The sequence below is a fragment of the Rhinatrema bivittatum genome, chromosome 1 (assembly GCF_901001135.1).
Source record: "Rhinatrema bivittatum chromosome 1, aRhiBiv1.1, whole genome shotgun sequence".
Lineage (NCBI taxonomy): Eukaryota > Metazoa > Chordata > Amphibia > Gymnophiona > Rhinatrematidae > Rhinatrema > Rhinatrema bivittatum.
Genome location: NC_042615.1, coordinates 437,083,063 through 437,106,667, shown reverse-complemented (window position 1 = coordinate 437,106,667; position 23,605 = coordinate 437,083,063). Strand labels below are relative to the sequence as shown.

Genomic DNA, 23,605 nt, shown 5'->3' with positions numbered 1-23,605 from the left:
TTACAATGTTTTCTCATTAATCTTCCACTTCTTTCGAAACTTCTCAACCACCTTCAATTTCTATAAATTTGAAATCAAATCTATAACAAACCCCGAACCATTCATAATCAACTTCCCTCTTTTTTACTCACTCAGTACACTCACCTTTCACAGCGTGTAGCCGTGCACCAACTGCTGAAATTTTCCAATGCAAATCCTCCTTTCAAAACCACCCTTAAGTACGTCTCCACGTTTTCTCTTACATCCAATCCCAACTCACGTCCGAATCTCTCTCCTATCAGTACTCGTCTGGACTATATACGTAATACGCTGTGGGTACCCTCCCACCTTTCATATAAGAGCACATTTATAACTAAGGTAGCCAGATTAGCCCTAACTAAAAATTTTTTTCGATATAAAGATGACTATTACCAACAAGTACAGGGGACGGCCATGGGTGCCACTATGGCACCCTCAGTGGCGTGCCTATACGTTGCAGAATTTGAGGAAAGGTACATTTATGTGTCATCGTATTGGTCAAAAATTTTGAGTTGGGTACGCTTCATTGACGATATATTCTTTATTTGGATGGGGTCCGTACAGACTTTTAATGAGTTTAAATTATGGATGAACTCTTTGAATGTTAATTTACAATTTACTTTCTCATCACATGAACATACTATCTCGTTCTTGGACTTACAGATCTACAAGCAAGCTCGTCGAGTGTTAACGTCTATACATATAAAAAAGACAGACCGTAACAATTTGTTACACTTTAGCAGTTTCCACCCGCAGAACCTGCGAACAAACATTCCGGCAGGACAATTTCTGAGATTGAGACGGTTATGCAGTGGTACAGAAGAATATAAGAGGCAAGCCGAGTCGATGAGGGATAAATTTACAGCGAGAGGATATCCCAATAGAATTATCAGGAAGGCATACAAGAGAGCATTATATGCGGATCGAGATTTACTACTTCAAACACGACAGCGTAAGGAAGAAGACAGATTAGTATGTGTACTTCCTTATTCATGTAACACACATAAGATTCAAGATATCATATCACAACATTGGCATGTCCTAACATTTCATGATGCATTAAAAAATAGACCTATATTCGCCAAAACTAGAGGGCGCAATTTACGCGATTTATTAGTACATTCGGATTCATATACAGAGCACACAGAACAAAGTTCAGGGCAATACAAGTGCCAAGGCTGTTCAGTATGTAAGCATGTTATTGAGACACGAAGTTTTCAACATCCGACCATGCCGTACAAACAAGTGTTGAGCCATTATTTTGACTGTGGCACAGACAAGGTGGTGTATGTCATCCTATGTCCATGCCAGAAATTATACATTGGACAAACGAAATTACCGATACGGACTAGGATTATACAGCATAGGAGCTGTATACATACAGCCAAAGTAGAATCCCCCCTGGTTAAACATTGGCAGGATTATGGTCACACAGAAGACCAGCTTAAATTTTGTATTCTACAGCGACGTTTAAACAGAAGGGGAGGAAACATCTCTCAGGACTTGCGACAAACAGAGCAAAGATTTATATATTACTGGCAGACCACGGCACCAAAGGGGCTTAATGCCGCTATAGAATGGGAAGCTTTTGTGTAAAGTAACAGTGATGGATGGGGAAGGGTATAAATAATATGAAAGGTGGGAGGGTACCCACAGCGTATTACGTATATAGTCCAGACGAGTACTGATAGGAGAGAGATTCGGACGTGAGTTGGGATTGGATGTAAGAGAAAACGTGGAGACGTACTTAAGGGTGGTTTTGAAAGGAGGATTTGCATTGGAAAATTTCAGCAGTTGGTGCACGGCTACACGCTGTGAAAGGTGAGTGTACTGAGTGAGTAAAAAAGAGGGAAGTTGATTATGAATGGTTCGGGGTTTGTTATAGATTTGATTTCAAATTTATAGAAATTGAAGGTGGTTGAGAAGTTTCGAAAGAAGTGGAAGATTAATGAGAAAACATTGTAAAGCGGTAGCGTGCAGCTGCTTCGGAGTCATCTTAGAAAATGGAGAGAAGAGTTTGAACAGCGGTGGTGAGCCATTGGTTTGCAAACTATTTTTCAAATTAGGAGAAAAGTTTGAACCTGTGGCAGTATTGTGAATAACAGTTTTACTGTGGAAGAAAAAGGTAATTTTCATAATTTAAATAGATATAGGTATAACGGGAGGGAACGTTATCGGTACGGCAGTAATAGACAATTGTATTTTTCAATATTTATAGGTTATGAGAACTAGTTAACATCTTTTGAAAGTTTGCATCCTTGGCAGACGCCGGTAGAGAGGAGTTGGTGAAGAGAAAAAGGTAAAGTCCTCTTAGTCTTTCTAGGAGAACATCAGTAGACGATGCCAGATTAAAAGCCAAATTGGGATACATTTTTTAGAATTTTTCTTAGAAGATGGTTTTAAAGCAGAGGATTCAAATTGAATAAAGAACATTTTGTTTTGAAAACATTTTGTATAATCACATCCATATTCGGGAGGTTATAATTAAAGAAGAGAGCTATTTAGCCGGAGTGAATTGGATGTGTTGGTCTGTACCCACTCCTTTCAGTTTAGGTAGGTAGTGGGCATCAGGTTAGAATTTTAGAATAATATGGTTTTGTATAGTCATTATTAATGAAAAAATCATGAAATATGTCTGTAAATAAGTATTTACTGATAAAGAAGTGATTAAAACACTGTTGGGGGTTGGGTAAATTTTGGGTTATGGAGTGGTGGGAGGTTCATTGTGGGTAATGTATTCATTTTAATGAAGTTGTGTGATTTACAGATACATGAAATAGATGCCGTTGGTCTTGTTGATGTTTGGTCTCTATACAAGCAGTCCCCTGAAGAAGCCAGCATTGGCGAAACAAGGCCCTTGTCGGGACGGAGGATGGAATTGTGTGAATAGAATATACCACTATATAGCGTTAAGAATGTTGGGCATAGCAATTGAGCTATGCGGATCAAATGTTTAATAAGTTAGTGGTTGATTCGTCGCAGAAGACCAATCACAACATTATAGGATATATGTAAGTCTAGAGAGGGTGAGATTGAGTTTAGTTGTTGAGGGCCAAACAAAGTTTGGACTTATAAGATTGTTTTAAGTAATAAGGTATTTGACACAATTTTGTAATTTTATGTTTATTGTATTAATATATATGTAGAGTGTTAATACACTAATAAATATTTAATAATTTTTCAAAATATTGTGGGGTTTCTATACAGTGATTGAACATAGGTAAAGAGTGCTAGCAGTCTCCAACGACATCACGTTGGGGTGTTTTGATATATATATATATATATATATATATATATATAATCAGTCACCACAGAACAGATTGTAGATTATGTTATACAATGACCTCATTTGAATGAAGCTCACCGAGTGTCAGTTTGTCAGGAACACCTCTTACTTATGTAATCCCTGGGCTGACAGCTCCAGATAAAGGCCACAGGAACCACACCTCAAAGACAAAGCTTTTCAATTACTTCCCAAGCTGTTATGTTACTTTACAGATCGATTTTGAAAGGAACGCGGGACCACCCGTAAATGTGCATAATCGGCACACGAGCAGAGAGGCGCTGCAATTTTAAATTGTGTTCGCAGGTACGCACGAATCATTTAAAGTAGCCCTCTCCTGCACGTATCTCGACCAGGGCTTTAGCGGCTTTAAACCACGTCTGCAGGCGGATTTTAAAATATGTTTGCGCGAGGGGGGAAAAAACAGTTCCTCCAAGTAGTCCACCAGTTTGCCCAGTTCTTATCAAGAGCTTCAAGTCCCCTCTGGTCCTTCATCCTGCAAGCCCCCCACTTGACCCTGAGCCCTCATGCTTTGCTAAACGCCCTAAAACTCGAGATCTCCAGACTTGCTCTCCTCATCAGGACCAGAAGTAAAGTTACGCAGATCACAAGTCGACGCGTGCCATGGTCACCTTTTTTAAAATGTAGATTTATGTGCGAAAATCTGGGCACCACCCCGGGATGCCCATGCCCTGCCCCCTTTTTCATGACGCACGCACAGGTTTGTGCGCGCGTACTTCGTGGCTTCCTAGACTGCTCACGCGAGACCCGCTTACACGCACATGTAGCCGTTTTCGCATGAGCAATGCTTTTAAAATCAACCCATTACTGTCCATTAGTCTCTGAGCAGAGGGAAGAATTCCCTTCCAGGCTCTGGGCATTGCATTTAGTTAAGTCCCAAGCTAAAGTCAATTGTAAGCAGCACTAACAATCCCAGCAGTAATGATCACATTGGAATTACTGAATGGTTTCCAACACAACTTTTACTGATAAGTGATGGCATTGATGTGGTTCATTACATCATCAGGGGTTTCGATAAACAATGTTACAAATTTACTCCTAGATTCACGAAGAGATCGATTTTAAAAGCGTTGCTCGCGTAAAAATGGCCACTTTCGTGCGTATGTGGGCCATGGGCGAGCAACGCAAATTTTAAGAACACGCAAAGTATGTGCATGCATACCCCATGCGCGTGTCAAGAATAAGGGGGTGGAAAAGGGGCAGGGCAAAGACTTCTGTACGTAAGTCCGAATCTTATAAAAGCCGAGCATGGTGCGCATTCGTGCATTATCCACATAACTTTGCTGCAGATCTTGATGAGGAGCGAGTCTAGAGATCTCGAGTTTTAGGGTTTTCACAGCGTGAAGGTTCAGGGTCAAGTGCGGGGGGCTTACAGGATGAAGAACCAGAGGGGTTCCTTTTAAAATTAGCCAGTAAGCCAAGATGTTTTATCACAGGAGGGGTCCCACTATCGTGCAGGGGTGTCGCTGCCATAGTGGAGCCCCTCCCCCCAAAAAGCCGTGCATCTGCATGACATGTTCATTTACGTTGCATCCTTTTACGTTGTGTCCAAACACCGTGACACAAAAGAACGTGGCAGGTGGCCCTTTAACGCGATGGCAGCCCCTACCACTTGGGACTGCCATCGCCTTAAAGGGCCCTTGGCTCGAAAAATCAAAGTCATGGCAAACAGGGGGGGTTAAGTGGGGGGTCAGTGCTGATCCTTATCTCAACCTGGGGCTTCCAGTCAAGGTGGCCCCAACTCCTCCCAAAATATATTTAAAAAAAAAAAAAATGCGGGACCGGGTGAAGCCAAGATGGTGACTGAGTGAGGAGCTGGAGAAAAGTCTCGCTATTACCTCGGTGCCTATTGCCTGGAGTTTTTGTTTTCCTGCAATTTCTTTATGTCTCATACAAAACGTAAGGCCAGGTTTCATGAAAGCCTGGCGGTTTCGGAAAGTTTGGATCTTAAACAACCTTGTACTGAGACTTTCTTCTCCTCAACGCCGAATGAGTCAGGAGCGAGGGCCGCGGAGCGAACATCTTCCCCTAAGGTCGATGAGATCTCGCTAAGTCCGGCGCGCCTGAGACGCCGTCCCCACCCCAGCGTTTGAGAACAGTCATGTGATCCTGCTGGCGTAGTTCTCCTGGCCAGCCCTAAAGAGCTTGGTGCTCAACAGGAAAGTGGCTTGGGAGCTTTGAGAGAAGGTTTTCAAAAGATTCTACCTAATGGAGGGACCTTAGAGCCCCAGATTGGAACTTATGTGCCTTCGATGATGGAGAACACCGGATCTGCCGTTCCAGCGCTGGATTATACACGGGACACTGACACCGAAGCCACGAGACGGGGTGAGCTATTGCCTGTATTAGGTTCTTTTCTTGTTAAACCAGCCAAAATAACAATGGAATCGATTTGGGAAGCTTTAGCCTCGATTGAATCAGCTATTGTTACCGTAACTAGATCTTACCTGGATACGAACAAACGCAGTGTTAATAATGAAGAGAGGATTTCTGAGCAAGAAAGGAAAATGAATATAGTAGAAGAGAGAATAAATGTGGTTGGAAAACATCAGCAGAATTTGATACAACTAGAAAATATTCAAAGTAAAAAGATTGAGAACATAGAAAATTCACTAAGAAGTTGGAATATTAGGGTGTTAAATTTCCCTAATATTCGACAGATTTCTGCAATGGATCTGCTCAAGAATTTTTTGATTAAGATTCTGAAAATTCCGTCTGAAGCTGTGCCCTTAATAACAAAGGTGTACTACCTGCCTCAGAAGCCCACGGAGAATACACAAGGAAATGTGGAGAATCAACAGCAGCTAAACATTACAGAATTGCTGGAATTTTCTCAGGAAGATGAGCTTACTAGAAGAGAAGAGGAGTACTACTAGTGACGTTTGCATTTGTTAGTGAGAAAAATAATATCCTTAGGCTGTTTCTCTGCAATAGATCAGTGATATTCTATGGTCAAAAATTATGGCTGTACCCAGATATCACCAGGGTTACCCAAGAAAGAAGAAGAAAAATTTTAAGCATGAGAACTGAGGCTTTGACAATCTGTTCTAAGTATATTTTGCGTTACCCATGTAAAGTTTCATGACTCTACTTATGTATTTTTTGAACCGTACAATTGCGATTCTTTTTAGATTCACACCCTAAGTAACAAAATCAGTGCATATAGGCAAAGTTTAGGCTACCTCAGATTTCCTTTTGTTTATTTCTTGTTATTCGCTCATAGTACTTATTGAATCCACCCCCCAAGATTACTTATAATAAAGGGGTATAATATTATATTACTTTTGTGAGTTGTAGAGGAAGATGTATGTAGTAGGTTATATTATTTCCTTATTATACCTCTGGTTTCTGCCACAAATAAATGTTTGTGTAAAAAAATGAATTGCAATAAAAAATAATAATAAAAAAAAAAAAATGCACCCATGCGGCGATGCCCCAGACCCCCCCCCCCAAAAAAAAAAACAATAAAGGCTACAGCCCCGGCCACATCTTCCCACCCCTCTTCGCACCCCCCCTAAAGTCACAGACAACCCCTCGATGTCCATAGTTCCCTCCTCACCCCCCTAATGATACAGATGACCTCCCGATGTCCTTATCTCCCTCCCCTCATGTGACACAGATGACTCCTCGATTTATAAAAAAAAAAAAAAAAAAAAAGGTCCACCTTCCCACCCTCAAGGAAAAAAAAATGTAGAGTTCTGGTCCCCACCCTCTCCCCATCCCCATCCCGCACCCCCCTAAATCTTAAATCAAATCCTGTATCAGGGCTGGGTGCACCAAAATGGCACCGACCTGACCTTGCCCCAGCCATGTGACTAGGGTAAGATCTGGTGGGGGAGTCCAGGCCACTTCAACTGGCGGCCCCAGGTTGAGATGAGGGTCAGCACTGACCCCCGCTCAACCTCCCCATTTGTCTACGACCTTATTTTCTGCCACTTTAAATGTATGGTGGGAGTCTTGGGACTTGCGCTAGGGTCCCGGACCTCCCGCCGCATATCTAAAGCATTTCAAAGAGGTGCTATTTTATCGCGGTTGACCACCTTCTCGGTTTGCTGCTAGAAAATATTAACATCAAATTGACTCTACATGACCTTCTTTGCATGCATTTCAATATTCATGCATGTAAATTGCATGCAAAATCATTGTAATAGCTTGGGTATCTGGGTGGGGAAATGCAAAATATCGCATATATCACGTGATATAGGCAATATAACATGCGTTAGAGCACTAACTCGGCTTCATGCATCATCCAGTTAGTTATTTCAGTAGATCTGTGACCTCTCTTCTTTTTAGTGAATTTATATTAATATTTTAGTTTAAACGCCAATTAATAAATCCAATTTCCCCTGTCTTCTCCAATCAAGGTTAGGGCAGTTTATCACTTCTCTCCCAATTGATAGGGGAATATCTTTTTTAATCAAATTGATGATATCATAGACACAGTCCACACACTCCTACCTCTCGAAATTCTTCCTCTTTCTTCTCATCACTACTCACAATACTTGATAAGCACATCTCTTACTTCTTCTTGAATCTTCCTGAGATGATAAAGAACTTACCAATAGGTCCCAATGGTCTCCTCACTTCTTCTTCATCCAGGAATGGATGAGAATCCACTCCTCTCCAGCACTCCTCACTGTCCTTTGTTTTACATATACTTAGCCTCTAGTTAACTCATGCATGTTAAAAGCAAAAGACTTAAAAAAGAAATCAAAAGCTGAGATGAGGAGGGTACAAAAAACTCATCTCATGGAACAGAAAAAGGTCCAAAACGTAGTTTTCTAACAGAGCAAAGGTTTTATGTCTCTTTTCTTCACCCAAGACTCACTCCTAGAGACTCCAGAGGTCTTCCTCGTTATACAATAAACAAAACCGGGAAACAGCCATGGATATGCTGTCCTTGGAAGGGTCAACTAAACATTCTACATCCTAACAAAGGGGTAGGGGTTTATATACTCTAAGAGCCCTCCATTCAAGATTTGCCTCATGGGGGAGCTACACACCCACACTAACTACTTTTCTATTTTCTCCCCACACCAATGGAATATTCCTTCTGATGGAAATCTAGTTGTGGTAGAGATTTAGGAGGATCTCTAGATTTAATAATAAAATCTGAACATCACTGGAATCAGAGTTGTTTCAGGCAGTGTGCGTGAGGGATCCTCTAAAATAAAACTGAGCCGTTCTATAATCATCAACTAGCAGGAGTTGGCATATTTTCAACAAAAAAAACCTCTCTCTCTAAACAGTGGTCAAAATGACAATAAAGAGCTACTGATACTGTGTAAAACAAAATTTAATGCTAAGGGTGAGGGGATGCAAAGAATGCCAATATATTATTAAAAAAATAAAAAACTATGCAAAGTAGTGTATTTTGGCCAGTCTATGAAAGCCCGGGTTAAGTTTGAGACAGTGTTCCTTTAATAAAATGCTGAGAAACATCTGGATTTACCAAATCCAATTTGAAGATGAAGATGCTTGGGATTTATGAAACTCCACATCTAATTTATGCATGACTAAAGCACACTTATGGCTTTTGAATGGTTTTAAGTGTACCCTTGTGTGCACATACTAAATTTCCTATAAATATAGCAAATATTTCAATGTGGTAAGATTTGTAAACAAAGAACTAACCCAAATCTCAAAAGAAAAAAAAATTAAAACCATTTTCTGGGAGTATTGCTGGAATAGATCATCTGTTATTTATGGGAGTAGGGAACTGCGGGCATTACTAAAGCAACTAAGAATAAGATGCAATATTGCTACAAATGCAAATGCAAGAAGTAATGGCAAGGTGTATCTTCACATATCATCACAGTTCAACCTTTGTCTCTAAGCATCTAGTAAACATTTTGAGAGCAACTAGATATGTCACAAATTGTAATTGTAAATTAAACAAAAAAAAAACCTACAGATTTGTCAGGGGAGAGTAACGAGATCCACCTTTGGTGCGATAGGACAGACTTGGAATTTTTAATCCATTTAATCATTTATTAAAAGTAACCAAAAAAATGTAGCAGGCAATTTCATGGATACAAGCAGGCCTCCGTACATAGGATTACTATACAGTTCCATGTCTGCAGGGAAAGGCCGAGCAGCAGTTTTAGGTGTTATGTGCAGAATAAAAAACAAAACAACAAGTTAGCGAGGAGCAGTTGATTTGCTGTGGGCTGTCGTGAAGAAAACTAAGGGGGTCTAATATCTATGTAGCTATAACCTATAAGTCACAAACATAAGGGGAAGAGATATACATGGACGAGAAAGAAGCCATACAAAAGGACAGCACGCAAAGGAAACGCATGGTTGATATGTAGGAGTTAAATCAACCATATATAGATTAGAAAGTACCAGATGTAAGATCAACTAGAAGTAGGGGGGGGGGGGGATCTGGAATCCTTACCAGAAATCTCCCCCAAGCAACAAGGTCAGGAGTCCACACATGGCAAGGTTGACTAGCCCTTGTACTGACAAAGACACTGTGCCTACTGCAGTCAAGGTAGGGGACAACCTGAGGTCCACTGGTCACTCTATCATGTGGCTCCCCCAAACCATAACAGAACCAAGGTCCTAGGTTTACAGAGGATGAATGATCATGCTAAGGAAGCCTGGTCGGGAATGCAGGATCAAGGCAGTACAGAGGAACTGTGGACAGCAATAAAAAAGGAGCAGAACAAAGCAATAAACCCTTGGGTCAGGCATAGCAAGTGGAAGAGGACAAAAAGACCATTATGATTCGACAATGGAGGAGGAAAACGTTGGAGCCAAAAAAATAGTACTCAGAAAATATAAATGATCACAAGAGGTGAAGGGCAGGCAAAATTACCGGAAGAAACGAAGGAAAGTAGGAGGGGCAGTTAAACTGGCAAGGCTCAAATGTACATTGCTCAATCAGTAAAGGCAAGGAGGGATAAAACCATCCTTGAATATCTAATGAAACAAGGAAGGATAAAAAGGGAATAATAAGAATTAAGGGGACAATTTTCAAATAGTCTGCATAGCTGCAAACTAATGGGGTGCGAACACCTGTATTTTAGGAACATTTTCAAAAAAGAACCTACCCATGTTGTTTCTCTTTGAAAATTATCAAGAGGAAAGTGAGCGTGTTAAAAGTGCCCATGTACTTTGCACCTGTTTTTTTGTATAGTTGGGTGGTGTAGGAGAAGGGAAAAATAGCACATGTACATTTGAAAATCTACCTTTAAAAAGGGAGACTATGATAAAATGAGGAGATTAGTTACAAAAAAATATAAATAAAAGGAGCAGTTGCAAAGGTTAAAAGTTTGTATGTAGCATGGATGCTGTTTAAAAACACAATCTTAGAAGCCCAGACAAGATGTATTCCATGTATTTAAAAAAGTAGAAAGAAGACCAAATGACTGCCAGCATGGTAAAAAGGTAAGGTGAAAGTGGCTATTAAAGCCCAAAGGATATCTTTCAAAAACTGGAAGGTCGATCTAAATGAAAAAAAAGGGAAAGATTATAACCACTGGCTGTTAGGATTTCGCCTGCTACATAGCCTTCTCCTACCTTCTGGATTTCTGCAATAATGCCACCCCACCAGTAGAGGCCCTCAGTATGCCTCACCTCTAGCCTTGCTAAACTCCTCCTCTCTGCCCTTGCCACACCCAGAACCCAGCCCTGTGTAAACCAGCCTTGCCAGAAGCTCCTTGTCTTTTTATGGTGTCATTTTTGGCTCTGTGACCTGACCCTTGTTCTTGCCTTGCAGCTTATGGGCCTTCTAGCTTTGCTTGTGGCCTTCAGGCCTTCTTGCCTTGCCTAGTCTTGTGGCCTTTGCACCTTCTAGTCTCTTGCCTTGAGTCCCTCGGGCCTGTCTTGCCTTGTTCCCTGTCTTGAGGCATCTGGCCTATTCTTTCTTGTATCCTGTCTTGGGGCCTTCAGGCCTATTCTCTAGGTTCCAAGCCTTGCTGCCTTCTGTGTTCTTTGTTTGGTGTTTCCCTTGTCTAAGTCCTGCCCTAGTCTGCCTTGTTGGTCTTGTCCTGTCTCTAGTCCTGCCTGTACCACAGTCCTGTCCTTGCCTTGTCTCACCCTTGTCTTGTCTATGTCCAGGTCCTGCTTAGTATCCAGCCTTGCCATGTCCTGCCAGCCAAGTCTGCCTGGTCCAACCTGCCCAGCCTTGCCTGCATTGTCCAAGCCTTACCTGTGTAGACTCATCACTATGATGTATTGCCGCCGCAGAAACCTCCTGGCCCCCAGAACCCAAGGGCTCAATCTGCGGGGGAGGGGACTGGCTAGGCAGAAGACCGATCTTTGTCTTGTCTCGAGTCCTGCCTTGCAGTCTTGTGCCGCTCCCCAGGTGGGTTTCCCAGACTCTGGGGCCCACAGCACTGGCAAGTTAAATATAAAGTATTAATAAGGCAGGTCAAAAGAGATTTTGAAAAGAAACTTGCCAGAGAAGCAAAAACTCAATATAAAAACATTTTCAAGTATATTCAAAGAAGCCTGTGAGGGAATCAGTTGGACCACTAAATGTCTAAGGGGATAAAGGGGCACTCATGGAAGACAAGGCTATAACAGAAAAAACTAACAGATGAATTTTCAGAGGAGTTACACGCGTAAATATAATATACTATTGTAACAGTTTTCAAAAGCCATTTATGTGGAAAATCCTATGGACAACTCAATGGCATATATTGTAGCAATTTTTAAAAGCCCTAAATGAATTCTTTGCTTCAGTCTTTACTCAGGAGGGTATTGGGGAGATACCTATGCCAGGAATGTTCTTTGAGGGTGATGATTCAGAGGAACTGAAACCAATCATGGTGAACCGGGAAGATGTAATACAGCAGATCAACAAACTAAAGATTAACAAATTATCATGACTGAATGGTATACACCCCAGAGTCCTGAAAGAACTAAAAAATGAAATAGCAGACTTATTACTGGTAATCTCTAACTCCTCATTCAAATCAGCTAAGGTACCCGAGGACTGAAGTGTGGTTGAAATAATGCTCATTTTTAAAAAGGGCTCCAGAGGTGATCTAGAAAGCTACAGACTAGTGGAAAATGGAACCACATGGTAGGGGAAAAGGCCACTTGGAGCCATTTTGGTATTCCGCCAGGCCCTCCTACTGGCCACCAATGATAATGTAAAAGGTAAGGGGGGGTTGGGTGGTTTCAGGGTGTGGGCCAGTAGCCCACCAGGATATTTTTTGGGGGATACCCTACAACCTTTACTTTAAATGAAAAGGGGGTGCTGGCGGCAGCTCTTGGGGTTGGAGGCATCTAATGTACTGAATGCCAGCGCACGACACTATTGCTTCACTTTTTCTTTTTTTTTTTTTTTTTTTTTTTACAAGGCCTTGAATAGCAGACCCAGGTTGAGTAGGGTGGTCTAATAAGACCTCCAGTGAGTTTAAAAAAACTTTTTTTGGGGGGAGGGTGGCGAGTAGGGTCACATGGCCCTTTAATTCTAGAATAGTTGCTGTAGATAAAATTGTGTGTCTTAAAAAATTTCCAAGTCAGCCACTCTATTTTATTTACATAGCTTTTACTATGCATGAGCTGCTTTGCATGCATTATGGAATTATATGCATGCAAAGTAGCTAATTGTGACAGGGGCAGCTGTTATGCAAATATTATGCGTAATATTGCTGCACTAGGGCTATATCGCATGATATACAGTGTTTACTACATGATATATACTGTTTAACATGCATTATAGCCCTATTGTAGCTTGATAAAGCTTCCAATAAATCAGTACCTGAGGCAATGGAAAATGAAATGATGTGCCTAAGGTCACAAGCAGTGGCAGTGGGAATTGAAATGCTAGCGCTAAGATTAGAGGATACTCCATGAAACAAAAATCGGAGAAAGTTTCTTTTTATGTAGCGCAAAATCAAACTGTGGAATTTGTTGCCAGGGGATATGGTGTAGGCATGGTTAGTGTAGCTGGTTTTACAAAAGGTTGAGACTCATTCCTGGAGGAAAAATCCATAAACCATTATTTGCCATGTAGACATCAGTAAAGCTACTGCTTATCTAGGGTTATGTGCAAGAAGGATTGGACCATAACCTGCTGGGGATTATAACCTTTCACTAGCTGCATCAATTCCTGCTGGGCAATTGTGACCTGGATTGACCACTGTCTGGAAATAAGCATCAGGGAAGATCACTCCTGATTAGGATAGGCCAAGCGACCTGGATGCTGAGAGGATGCTGGGCTCGGCTGACCACTGGTGTGACCCAGCATGGCATGTCTTATGTTAACAAGTTTTTTTTTCCATCGGCAGTTTGAGTTAATATATTTATTTCACATCACAAACCAATACAGCACTGCAGGGAATGACATCCTGGCTCTAAAATAATCCCTGCGGTGCCCTCATCAGTGAAAAATCAGTAAACCGCATGTAAGCTGATGTTTGTCAGCATTCAGTGAGGGAAAGATAAGAACACTGGGGGAATGCTGTGAATGAAAGGGAAAACTTCACAGCGTAATCACATAAATAACAACATTTTAAACTTTTCTCATGAGACATCTGAAGTGGTTAGGAGCATACAGCGTACATCTTCCAAAGAAGCACCATGGAGCTGTGCAAATGTATGAGACATAAAATATCAGAACCCCCGCTCAAGCATCAGCAGCATTGTAAACTACCCAACTTCCCGTTACAGTAAAGATGCTTTTGAAAAAAAAATTTATCCTATTCAACAAGGTCAAAAGCCCTAGAACAGTATGTCTGCACTTCTGTATACTCTGTAGTGAATTTTCAAAGGGGTTCTGCATGTAAAAATAGCAAATATGTATATAAGTAGCATGCACACATGCATAGGCTATTTTCCAAATGTCTAGAGTAGGAACGTATATTTGGTTTCATACATCGAGTTTATTGGCGAAAAAGTGGGCGGTGCAGGGGTGAAATTCAGAAGTACATGCCACAGTTGTTATTTTGTAAGAGATATACGCGTACACAGTATCAAACTTATTTGTACACTTTTATGCTTGCTAATTGATTCATGCAAGTGAAATCAGACTTGTCTGTAGTATTGGGGGGAGGGGGAAAGGTGGCAGTGAAATAGTGTGACTTCAGGATGAAGTGATAGAGGGTCTAGGTGGACTGGAGAGGGATTGAGGAAGTGGTATCAGCGAACCGGTGATTCCAAGTACTTGTGCATACTTTAAAATATACCTGCCTCAGTGTTTAACTCTGGGTGTTTATTCATACAGTGTCAAAACTATTTTGCACGTTAAGCATATGCACGTACTGTACATTTATAAAATAAGTAGAGAAAGCATGCGTCTTCTTTCACTGGAAACATTCGCGCGCACTTCTGGAGAGAAAATACGTAGAGTTTATAAAATCCTAGCATTAGTCCTCTTACACATGCAAATGCTGTATGTATCGCGGATAGGCTGGGAAGTTTGACTCTCTGAGAACATCTCTTGGCAAAGTCTTCTCTCTTTGGCCACATGCTGTCCCAAGTTACATTTGCATGATGCTTTCGGAAGCACCAAGGATATAAAGGCTCATAAAAATCAGAGTTATAAAAGTCACCTTTAAAAGTAACTATGTACAGTCGCTTCCACAAAAAAAAAAAAAGAAAAGTATTTATATTTCGTGCACACTCAAAAAGCAAAGCAAGAATGAACCATTGTTTTTCAGGAGGAGGTGCCATCATCCTCAACAGAACATTTTCAGTGGAGATAAATTTACGCACAATTAAAAATGCTGTGTGTGTAGTCTTTATAGGAAGAATAACCAGAAACCAGTAAACCCAGTTTTAATTGTGTAAATCCTTTTGAAAATTACCCCCCAAAGTTTTATTGCACAGGCCCCTTTATTGACAGTTTATAATGGTGAGGAGGTGTTTTCACAACCTGGCATATACTTTTATGCCATGGTACCTTCCTTCCCTGGCCTGCTGGCCAACACAATGCACATGCCTGCAGGGTCTGCAGTCACAGGAAGAGCTGTGCCGCTACTGGGACTCCTCACATGCCCAGAGAGGCCTCTCTCTGTGGGAGAATGAAAGGCAAAAATACCGACCTCTGGCTTTGGTCTTGCTGACGGCGTCGTCTTCCTTTTCTTCCTCATCACTGCTGGAAACCTCTGGTTTTCCCTTCATTTGCTCCAGTTGATCCAAGTTAACTTGTCCAACCAGCTCAAAGTTGCGACACACCTAACAGAGCAAACATTCATTACCCACTCTTGGCAGAGGAAAGACAAACATGTTTCTACCCAGTGCAAGTTACCTATGTTCTGTGCTTAAATCCCTCTTCAATAACCATGGACTAATTAACTTCAAGGGTTGACAAGGCAATATTAGCCTAACCTGCAAGGCAAAGGTTCCAGGATCCTAACAAAGGGCCAAACGTTCCAAATGCTTTCCTCTTGTTTTACGACCTCCAAGTATCAGTTCTGAGGTGACTTGAGCCTCAGATCTTTCATAAATAACAACCGGACAGCTGTGAGCAGCCAGCTAGCTACCCGATTAATTATATTCTTAAGTGACGGATGAAACAAATGTAAAAATAAAAGCCAAAGGGAATTAATGTCATTCCCCCCACCCCATCCCATTCTTGCATTACACATGCATAAAAAGGATAAAAATAATTTTAGCTGAAGATTCATGTCACAATATATAAGCCATGCTCCCTGCACTGTAGTTATCAATAGCTTCAGGCTGACTTACAAAGCCCCGTCTCACAAAATCTTAACCCTACGTTTCTCGTAAATCTGGGTACACATGCGCATATGTACAAACTCTTCCTCATTCACCCGTACCAACTTCCCTTACAGTTGGCTCTCCCTTCCCAACCACGTTTCCTCCTCCTTCCAAAGTCCTATCTCCCCAGCTTGTCTTCTACACCCCTCTCTTCCGAGACCATCCAGAAAGCATAGATGCTCACTTACAACAGGGAGTTACAGGAATGCGAGATTATCAGCGGCACATGTGGGGGACGTGACATTTTATTTATTTAAAGAATTTTTTTTATACTGATATTAGTGGGGACATCATATCGGTTTACATCATAACAAAAGAGCGGAAAATACAATGAACAGGTGTTGGGGGGAGGGCTCGCATAGGAACAATTAAATAAAGATGGTGGCCGACATGATGTTTGTTGACATGATGGTGCCGGCAAACAGCCTCTCCCAGAATCTTCTGGCAAAGCTTTTCCCGGCATGTGAGACATTTCCATGCTGTTGCCACTTTACCAAGCCACCTCCAGTCTTATGTATTAGATGAAGTGTAGAGACATCTCCAGCAAGGGAGGAGGAGGAGGAGGAGGAGGAAGAGTGTGGGTGACCGATGAGCCTTCTGTCCTTGGAGAACAGGTCTTACTACAAGTAAGCAACTTTGCCTTCTTTGAGAACCAGCAGGATGACTGATCATACATGTGGGAATTGCTAGCTAAGGGTTACCTTCAGAAAAAAAAACAAAAGGAGGAACAACAAAGGCTGCCAATGGGAGGAAAAAAACAAACATGTTTTTGGTGATTTAGACTGATTGAGGTCCATATTCAAAAGCCATTTGGACGGATAACTCAACAGTTATCTGTCTAAATGGCAAAAGTGGCATATTCAGCCACTTATCTGGTTAAAGTGTAGCTGGATACTACTTATCCAGCTATAATTTAGCCAAGTAAACAGGGGGCATCACTAGGGTGTTCCGGGGAGAGTTTAGGTTATCCAGCTAACGTGGCCAAATGTTGTATATAACCGGCTAAGTTAGCCGGGTAACTTCAGATCTGCTCAGAAGTAGGTCAAAAGTTATTCGGCCTAGTCTGACCGGATAACTTGCTACTTACCCAGATATCCTCAAAGGATAAAAAGTTATCTGTCTAAATGGCAAAAACGGCATTTTCAGCCACTTAGCTGGATAAGTTGGGAGAGAGCAGGAGGCGTTTTGGGAAGGAATGGACTTAACTTATTCGGCTAACTGGTCGTGCCGCTGACCTGTCCTAAAGTTAGCCAAATAAATGTATCTGGCTGGCTTTAAGATAGCCGGATAGGCTGCTGAATATACCCTGCTAGTTAGCTGGATAAGGTTATTTGGATAACTAGCATGGCCGCACAGTGACTGAAAATGGATCTCTTGGTTACTTCAATCACAGGTCTGCTGTGTTCAAAAGAAACAAACAGCTGGGTGAACCTTCTTTGGGCTTTGGTCCACTCTAGCTATAAAGTGGCAGCTATGTTGCAATTCCAACAATGCAGAGCTTGCTCAACTCTAGGAACACTGCTGCTTGTGAAAAATGTTGACAGAATGATTGACTCGTTAAAGTGGAACTACCACCTAAGGCAGAAACTGGGATGAGCATGGCGCACCACCCTGTTGTGATGAAATTTGCTTAAAAATCTATACGTCACTAGGACCTAGAGCTCAGACACTGCGAGTTAAAGTGACCACCATCAAAAAAAAAAGTGAACCTTCTAGGTCAGGTACTTTATCCCACAATAGGCCAGAGGTTTAAAGGAAGCTTTCATCAATTAGGTAAGAACTACACAGAGATCCCATGCTACAGCAGGTGGCTTGATGAGAGGCTTCAATCGAAGCAAGGCCTGCATATGTTTTGTGAAAAGGCTGGAAAAACATGCAGGTCAATTTTAGAAGCGTGGCTTGCACAAAAATGCCAATATACACGCGTATATGGGCCGCACACGAGCAACGCAGATTTTAAAAAGCCGCAAGTTATGCAAATATGTACCCGTGCATGCATAAGGAATAAGAGATTGGAACAGGGGCGGGGCATGGGCATTCCGGGGCGGGGGCAACAAGTACGCACGTAACTTCCTATTTTAAAACCGAAATCCGCAGTGCACTTCTGCTAGATATCCGTGTAACCTTACTGCTGCTCCTGATGATGTGGAGCAAATCTGTATATCTCGTGTTTTAGGGCTTATAGGACAGTAAGAGGTCCGGCTCAGCTGGGCGGATGGCAGGATGAAAAACCAAAGGGATCTGAAAGACCTCAATATTAATTGGACAAACTGGTGGACTAATTGGAAAACCGGAAAAGTGGCTCACACAAGCATGTTTCAAAATCCGCTTACATAAGCGCGTAAAAGCCAACAAAGTCCTAAGGAAGACAAGTGCTAGCTGTGCTCAACTACCTCTTAAAATTAGGAGCACACTAACGTGCAGTTGGTATATTTCAAAACATAACATGCGCAAGTGCACGTACGATTAAAAATTCCGGTATGTCTTTGCTCGCGTGCAAACAGGTGCATTTATGGGCGCATGCGTGCTCATTTTAAAATTAGCGTCATGGGGTTTAAGAACATAAGACTTGCCATACTGTGTCAGACGAAAGGTCCATCAAGCCCAGTATCTTGTTTCCAACAGAAGCCAATCCAGGTCACAAGTACCTGGCAGGGCCCTAAGGGGTAGACAGATTCTAAGATGCTTATCCCAAGAATAAGCAGTGGATTTCTGTAACTTTATCTTAATAATGGTTAATGGACTTTTCCTCCAGGAATGTCCAAACCTTTTTTTTTTTTTTAAAGGTTTTACTTCTACATGTTGGTGATAAGCACCAAATACATTATGATATACCTTAACAGAGTTGATTTTCAGACCAGAAAGATGTAGAAGTTATTCAAGCAGATTTTGGGTGGATTCCTTTCCAGAAGCCAGAAGGACCCAATGCAACTCAATGGAAAATCTAAGGGAACAATTTATTTCCCTTTCAACATTCAGGCTATAAGAACCAGAAACAAATGCTGGGATGAAATAGCATACCCTGACTTTGTGTGATCGTAGTTGAGGAACTGCCTAACCTGACTGGATTCCTGATGCATAGCTCCCAAAGAAGTAGAAGCTAAATCTGGCTCAGCCAATAAGAATTATCAGAGGATATGCATATAGACAGCCTGTTCCTCATTGAAGGGAAAAAGCATGATGCTATCCTGACCCCTGATCTTGTCCTGAAACAGAAGAATGGGATCAGAATGGCTCCAAAGAGATCTATGTCATGTGTAACCCACTTGAGAAATATCCTGTTTGCTATGGCCTAATCGAGGACCACTTGTGGGGGTCTAGAATCTAACTGAGCTTGTCTACCAGGGTGTTATCTTTTCCCATTAGATTCATGGCACTTAGCGTCATCCCATAAGAGATGGTCTAAGTTTAACACCTTGATAGCTTCCCAACACAGAAGGAGTGATCCCTTTACTTCTTGCCTGTTCAGGTAAAGCACGATCACTTGACTGCCTGTAACAGGACAATTTTTTGGTTACCTGATTTCTCAAGGCCTTTAAAATGTTTATCACAGCCATTAGCTCCAGAAAACTGATATATATATCCTTTCTTGGATAAATCATGGCCCTGTGTATATATAAGCACCCCAGCCCAGGTTGAAGGCATCTGTTAGAACAATTTAGTGAGATGGAAAGGTAACCCCAAGACCAGAGTTTAATAACAAAACCACCAAACAGGGAGTTCCTGAACTCTCCTGTGACACTGATACACTCCTCAAGTCCTTGAGAGGCTTGATTCCACTGTGACTTTAAGCTCGATTGAGTTTGTATCATTATGGAGATAAGCCATGGGAGAGATATGAACTGTTGATGACATGAAGCCCAACATCCTCAACATGTCCCATGCTGATGTCTGCTGATTCTCAAGGATTCCTTCCCTGGGTGCACAAAAGAGCTTATGTAACACAGCTTAGTATTCTTGGCAAGGGCCACAAGTGTATGCTAAAAGAGCATTCTGTGCAATAAGGTCTTATCGTGCACATTGGAACTAGCTGAAGACACGTGAGTAGATGCAAGCTAAAATTAGTTTCTCTGTACATCTGAATGAAGAAACATCACATGGAAATGAGGCTTTGACATTTATATGGTAAATAGCCTGCAGTATACTGTCTTCACATTTACTGGGGGCTCATTAACACAAGCATTTGACTCCTGCCTTGGACCGCATGTTAAGTTTTTAACCTGCACACACTTCCTCTAGAAATCCATTTTGCTATCTGGCCCAAAGTGAAAGGGTTATTTGCAGGTGGGATTTTATCCCTACCCCTGCACTAAAGATAGAAAATTTCCCTCCAGCACCGTAACAAACCCCTTTACCATCGTTTCACTCCTCCAGAATGAATTACCACCATTCTGGAGGCTCCCCTGTCTTCAACAGCAGGACGGACATGACAGCCCACCTGCCGGCACTGCTGCAAATATTAGGGTAATAGGCATGAAGCAGCACTAATGTCCACTTTAATGCCAAAGCTACTTTACCGACATCGATTTTAGAGTGTCTTCAGTTCAATTTACTGCACAGCATGTTAAATCCCGTTTAAGGTGTACATAAAATTTTATTGTGAGCTTTTCTGCGGAGGCTCCAAAGTCTGTGATCCTGTTGATGGGGAGGAAGGCTTTCACCTAAGCCATGTCTAGCACAGTCCCAATTGAGATGAGGAGTTTAGGTTTGATTTGGGGAAATTTATAATGAAACCTTGCAACTCTGGCACCTGGATAATGCTGTAAATGGATTTGTTCATCCCTTTCCGAGATTGCTCTTGACTGATCAATTGTCCAAGCAGGAAACCACATGGATTCCCAGTCTGCACATAAATGTCCTTAAGACTGCTAGACATTTTGAGGGTGACATTCAGCCTGCCGTGTGTAGATAAAATTAACAGGACACATTTGTCCTGTTAATTTTAATCTGATATTCAGCGTCAATAAGTTCAGGCTGAATATCTGGTCTAAAGTTAACCAAAGACCACCTAACTTTAGGTCTGTGTTTTGGCTGACCCAAGTTATCTGGGTAACTACAACCAGCCAACACTGAATATCAGCACTGACCGGACAAATTTTAACCGCGCCCTGGGAACACACCCAGAACTGCCTTTTTTTTTACATCTGGCTAAATTTGATGTGGGCTATGATTTGCCTAGACAAAAATTGGCTGGTTAGCAGGGAGGGGGCATATCTGAAACTGCAAGTTATGTCTCTCTAGCTCCTACAATTAGCATGACAAAACTTTTTAATATTGACTCCCTTTGTGAATACTCAGTGCTGATATTTATTCAAGACTCCTAGGTCTAGGATGGCACTGTATCCATAACTTTTTTTCTACTGGTACTAGGAAGTACTTGGAGTAAAATTTCTACCCTCTTTCTTGTGGTGGTACCAGCTCAACCACCTTGGTTTGTGAGAGGAAGGAGAGCTCTATTTCCAGCAATTCCTAATGAGGAAGAGGATAATATGATCCCTGGATGGGCAACATGGTGCGTTTTTCAATACACATATTCTGTAGGCCTCTTTTGTAACTGGTCACTTAGGAGGGCATAGAGCAAATGCTGCAACCTCCCTGCTCTTGGACTTGTGCACTGAAGGAGAATGGTGCCAAGATCTCAATGCCATCACTTGATGCTTGGTACCAACTCTCTTCAGGTCTGAGTTCAACCTTGAGGAATCCCTGTTGTGCACCAAGCAAGAAGGGTCTCTGCTTCTGGGCCTGTGTTTTGTCCCTTGAGCTTGACAAGTGTTCCTTTGATGCCAATTGGCCTCCAGCGGTCGACATAGCTTCTGAGTTGTTCAGAATCAAAACCTTTGGTGCCGGAGAAGAAGTACCATTTATTTTCTTTACAGATAGGACATCAAGAGCTTGAGAGCTTTGGGTAACATCTTTGAGCACATACCATAGCATGGGACATCATGCTCTAAGATCTAAGAAGTTTAAGCAAACTTCATGTTGGTTCATGATTGACATCTTGCAGTTGCAGCAGGGGCAATTCTTGAAGCTACTGGATTCTTTCTTGGCCATGGTAAGGAATATTTTGGAAGCAAAATTAAAGGACAAAATTGTTGCAGGACACATCCAGTCAAGACCGTTGAAGCAAGTCTCATAAGGGCAACTGTCAGGACCAAACAGTCACATTAAAAATACAGTAACTCTTTCAAAGTACTAAAAGATTTGTATAAGAAAACCACAGGATAGGAGGGAGAAAAATGACCGAGGAGGACTGCTTTGTATAAAAAAAAAAAAAAAAAAAAGCGAAAATAAGGACAGTTTGAGACAAATGGGGAGATAATCTGAATATCGCCATGGGAACAAATACAGACAGCGAGGACTCAAGATGCTAGCTGCATGGGAAATTCCACACATGCCTAGAAAAACTTTTTCCAGAAGACCTAGAGATGTTCCATGACGTTACCCATGTGTGTGATAGGTCATCCTGCTCATCCTCAGAGAAAAATCTGCCTTGTTTACAAAAAGTAACATTGGAAATATATCTATAAATATTAAAAGCTGTTAGGCTGGGGCTCACCTTATGCTCATCTCGCAGGTGATTGTCCAGCTCCTCAGTTTGCTTGGTCTCATAGTAGCAGAGCTGGCACTTGTAGGGTTTCAGCTCGTTGTGCTTCTCTATGTGCTGTTGCAAACTGTCATCGCTCGAACAGGTGAAGGTGCACTTATCACAGCGGAAAACCACTCCTTGCAAGTGTCTGGACAACTTGGAACGGCACACTTCAATGGGAACAACTCTTTCTTCTGGCAGGACGGAATTCATGTGGAATGAAAAACAGGAAAATGATATTGTTGAAAGGAATATGAGAAAATCAGAATGGCCAAGTGTGGGTCAGACCAATGGTCTATCCCGTCTCCAACTGTGGCCCTAAAGTCACCAGATGACTCTGGAGCTATTGATAAAATAATATAACTGTCTACACCTAACAGAGGCCAGTTAAAACATGCAGTTTAAAGAGAAAATTGAAACTGGTGGCTTAAGAGAAGGAGATGTGCTCTGTACAGCTGTGGTTCCTGCTATTCAGGAACACTTTGGAAGTCTTGCCAAACTTGATGCTACGTAAGGTCATGATTTTCAATTTTTTACTGGTTTCCCCTGCAAAGGTTTTGGAATCCCATTATTGTGTTTTCACCCAACTTTAACTGAAGCAACACACAAAATATTCTATCAATGGCTGTTGAACAGTGACGTTGCAGTAAAACTTCAATATTTCTAGTAGTGCCAATATTAGAATATTCTTCATCACAGTCTTTATTTCCCATACATTTTTATAAGCAAAAGTCTTTAATTAGCCTTAACAGTGGTTAACAAATTTAAAATAAAATATATCCGTCCTTAATTATGACCATTATTAATCCCTCTATTAATCAGTTTTTCTATCGATATTTCCAAGATTCAACCTGCAGCAATTCATATCAACATATAAAATACTTTTTATAATTATATATAGTTTGCAGTAACAGTGCATTTCATATAAACATAACGCAAGTAGAGTAAATCATAAACTAGACCACATAAAGGTAGTAGATTAAATCGTAAACCAGACCAGCCTGGAAAGCATA

General features: G+C 41.6%; 1 protein-coding gene across 2 annotated transcripts in view; it reads right to left on the bottom strand.

The window, feature by feature from the left end:
- The window catches only part of ZNF462 (zinc finger protein 462), a 309,667-nt gene that overhangs the window by 30,442 nt on the left and 255,620 nt on the right, over positions 1-23,605 (bottom strand). For both annotated transcript variants that reach the window (XM_029604891.1, XM_029604894.1), the window contains 2 exons: positions 22,563-22,786; positions 15,328-15,460 (listed from right to left, as the gene is read on the bottom strand). In XM_029604891.1, the coding sequence (XP_029460751.1) occupies positions 15,328-15,460; positions 22,563-22,786 (357 nt within the window). The remainder of the gene's footprint in view (positions 1-15,327; positions 15,461-22,562; positions 22,787-23,605) is intronic.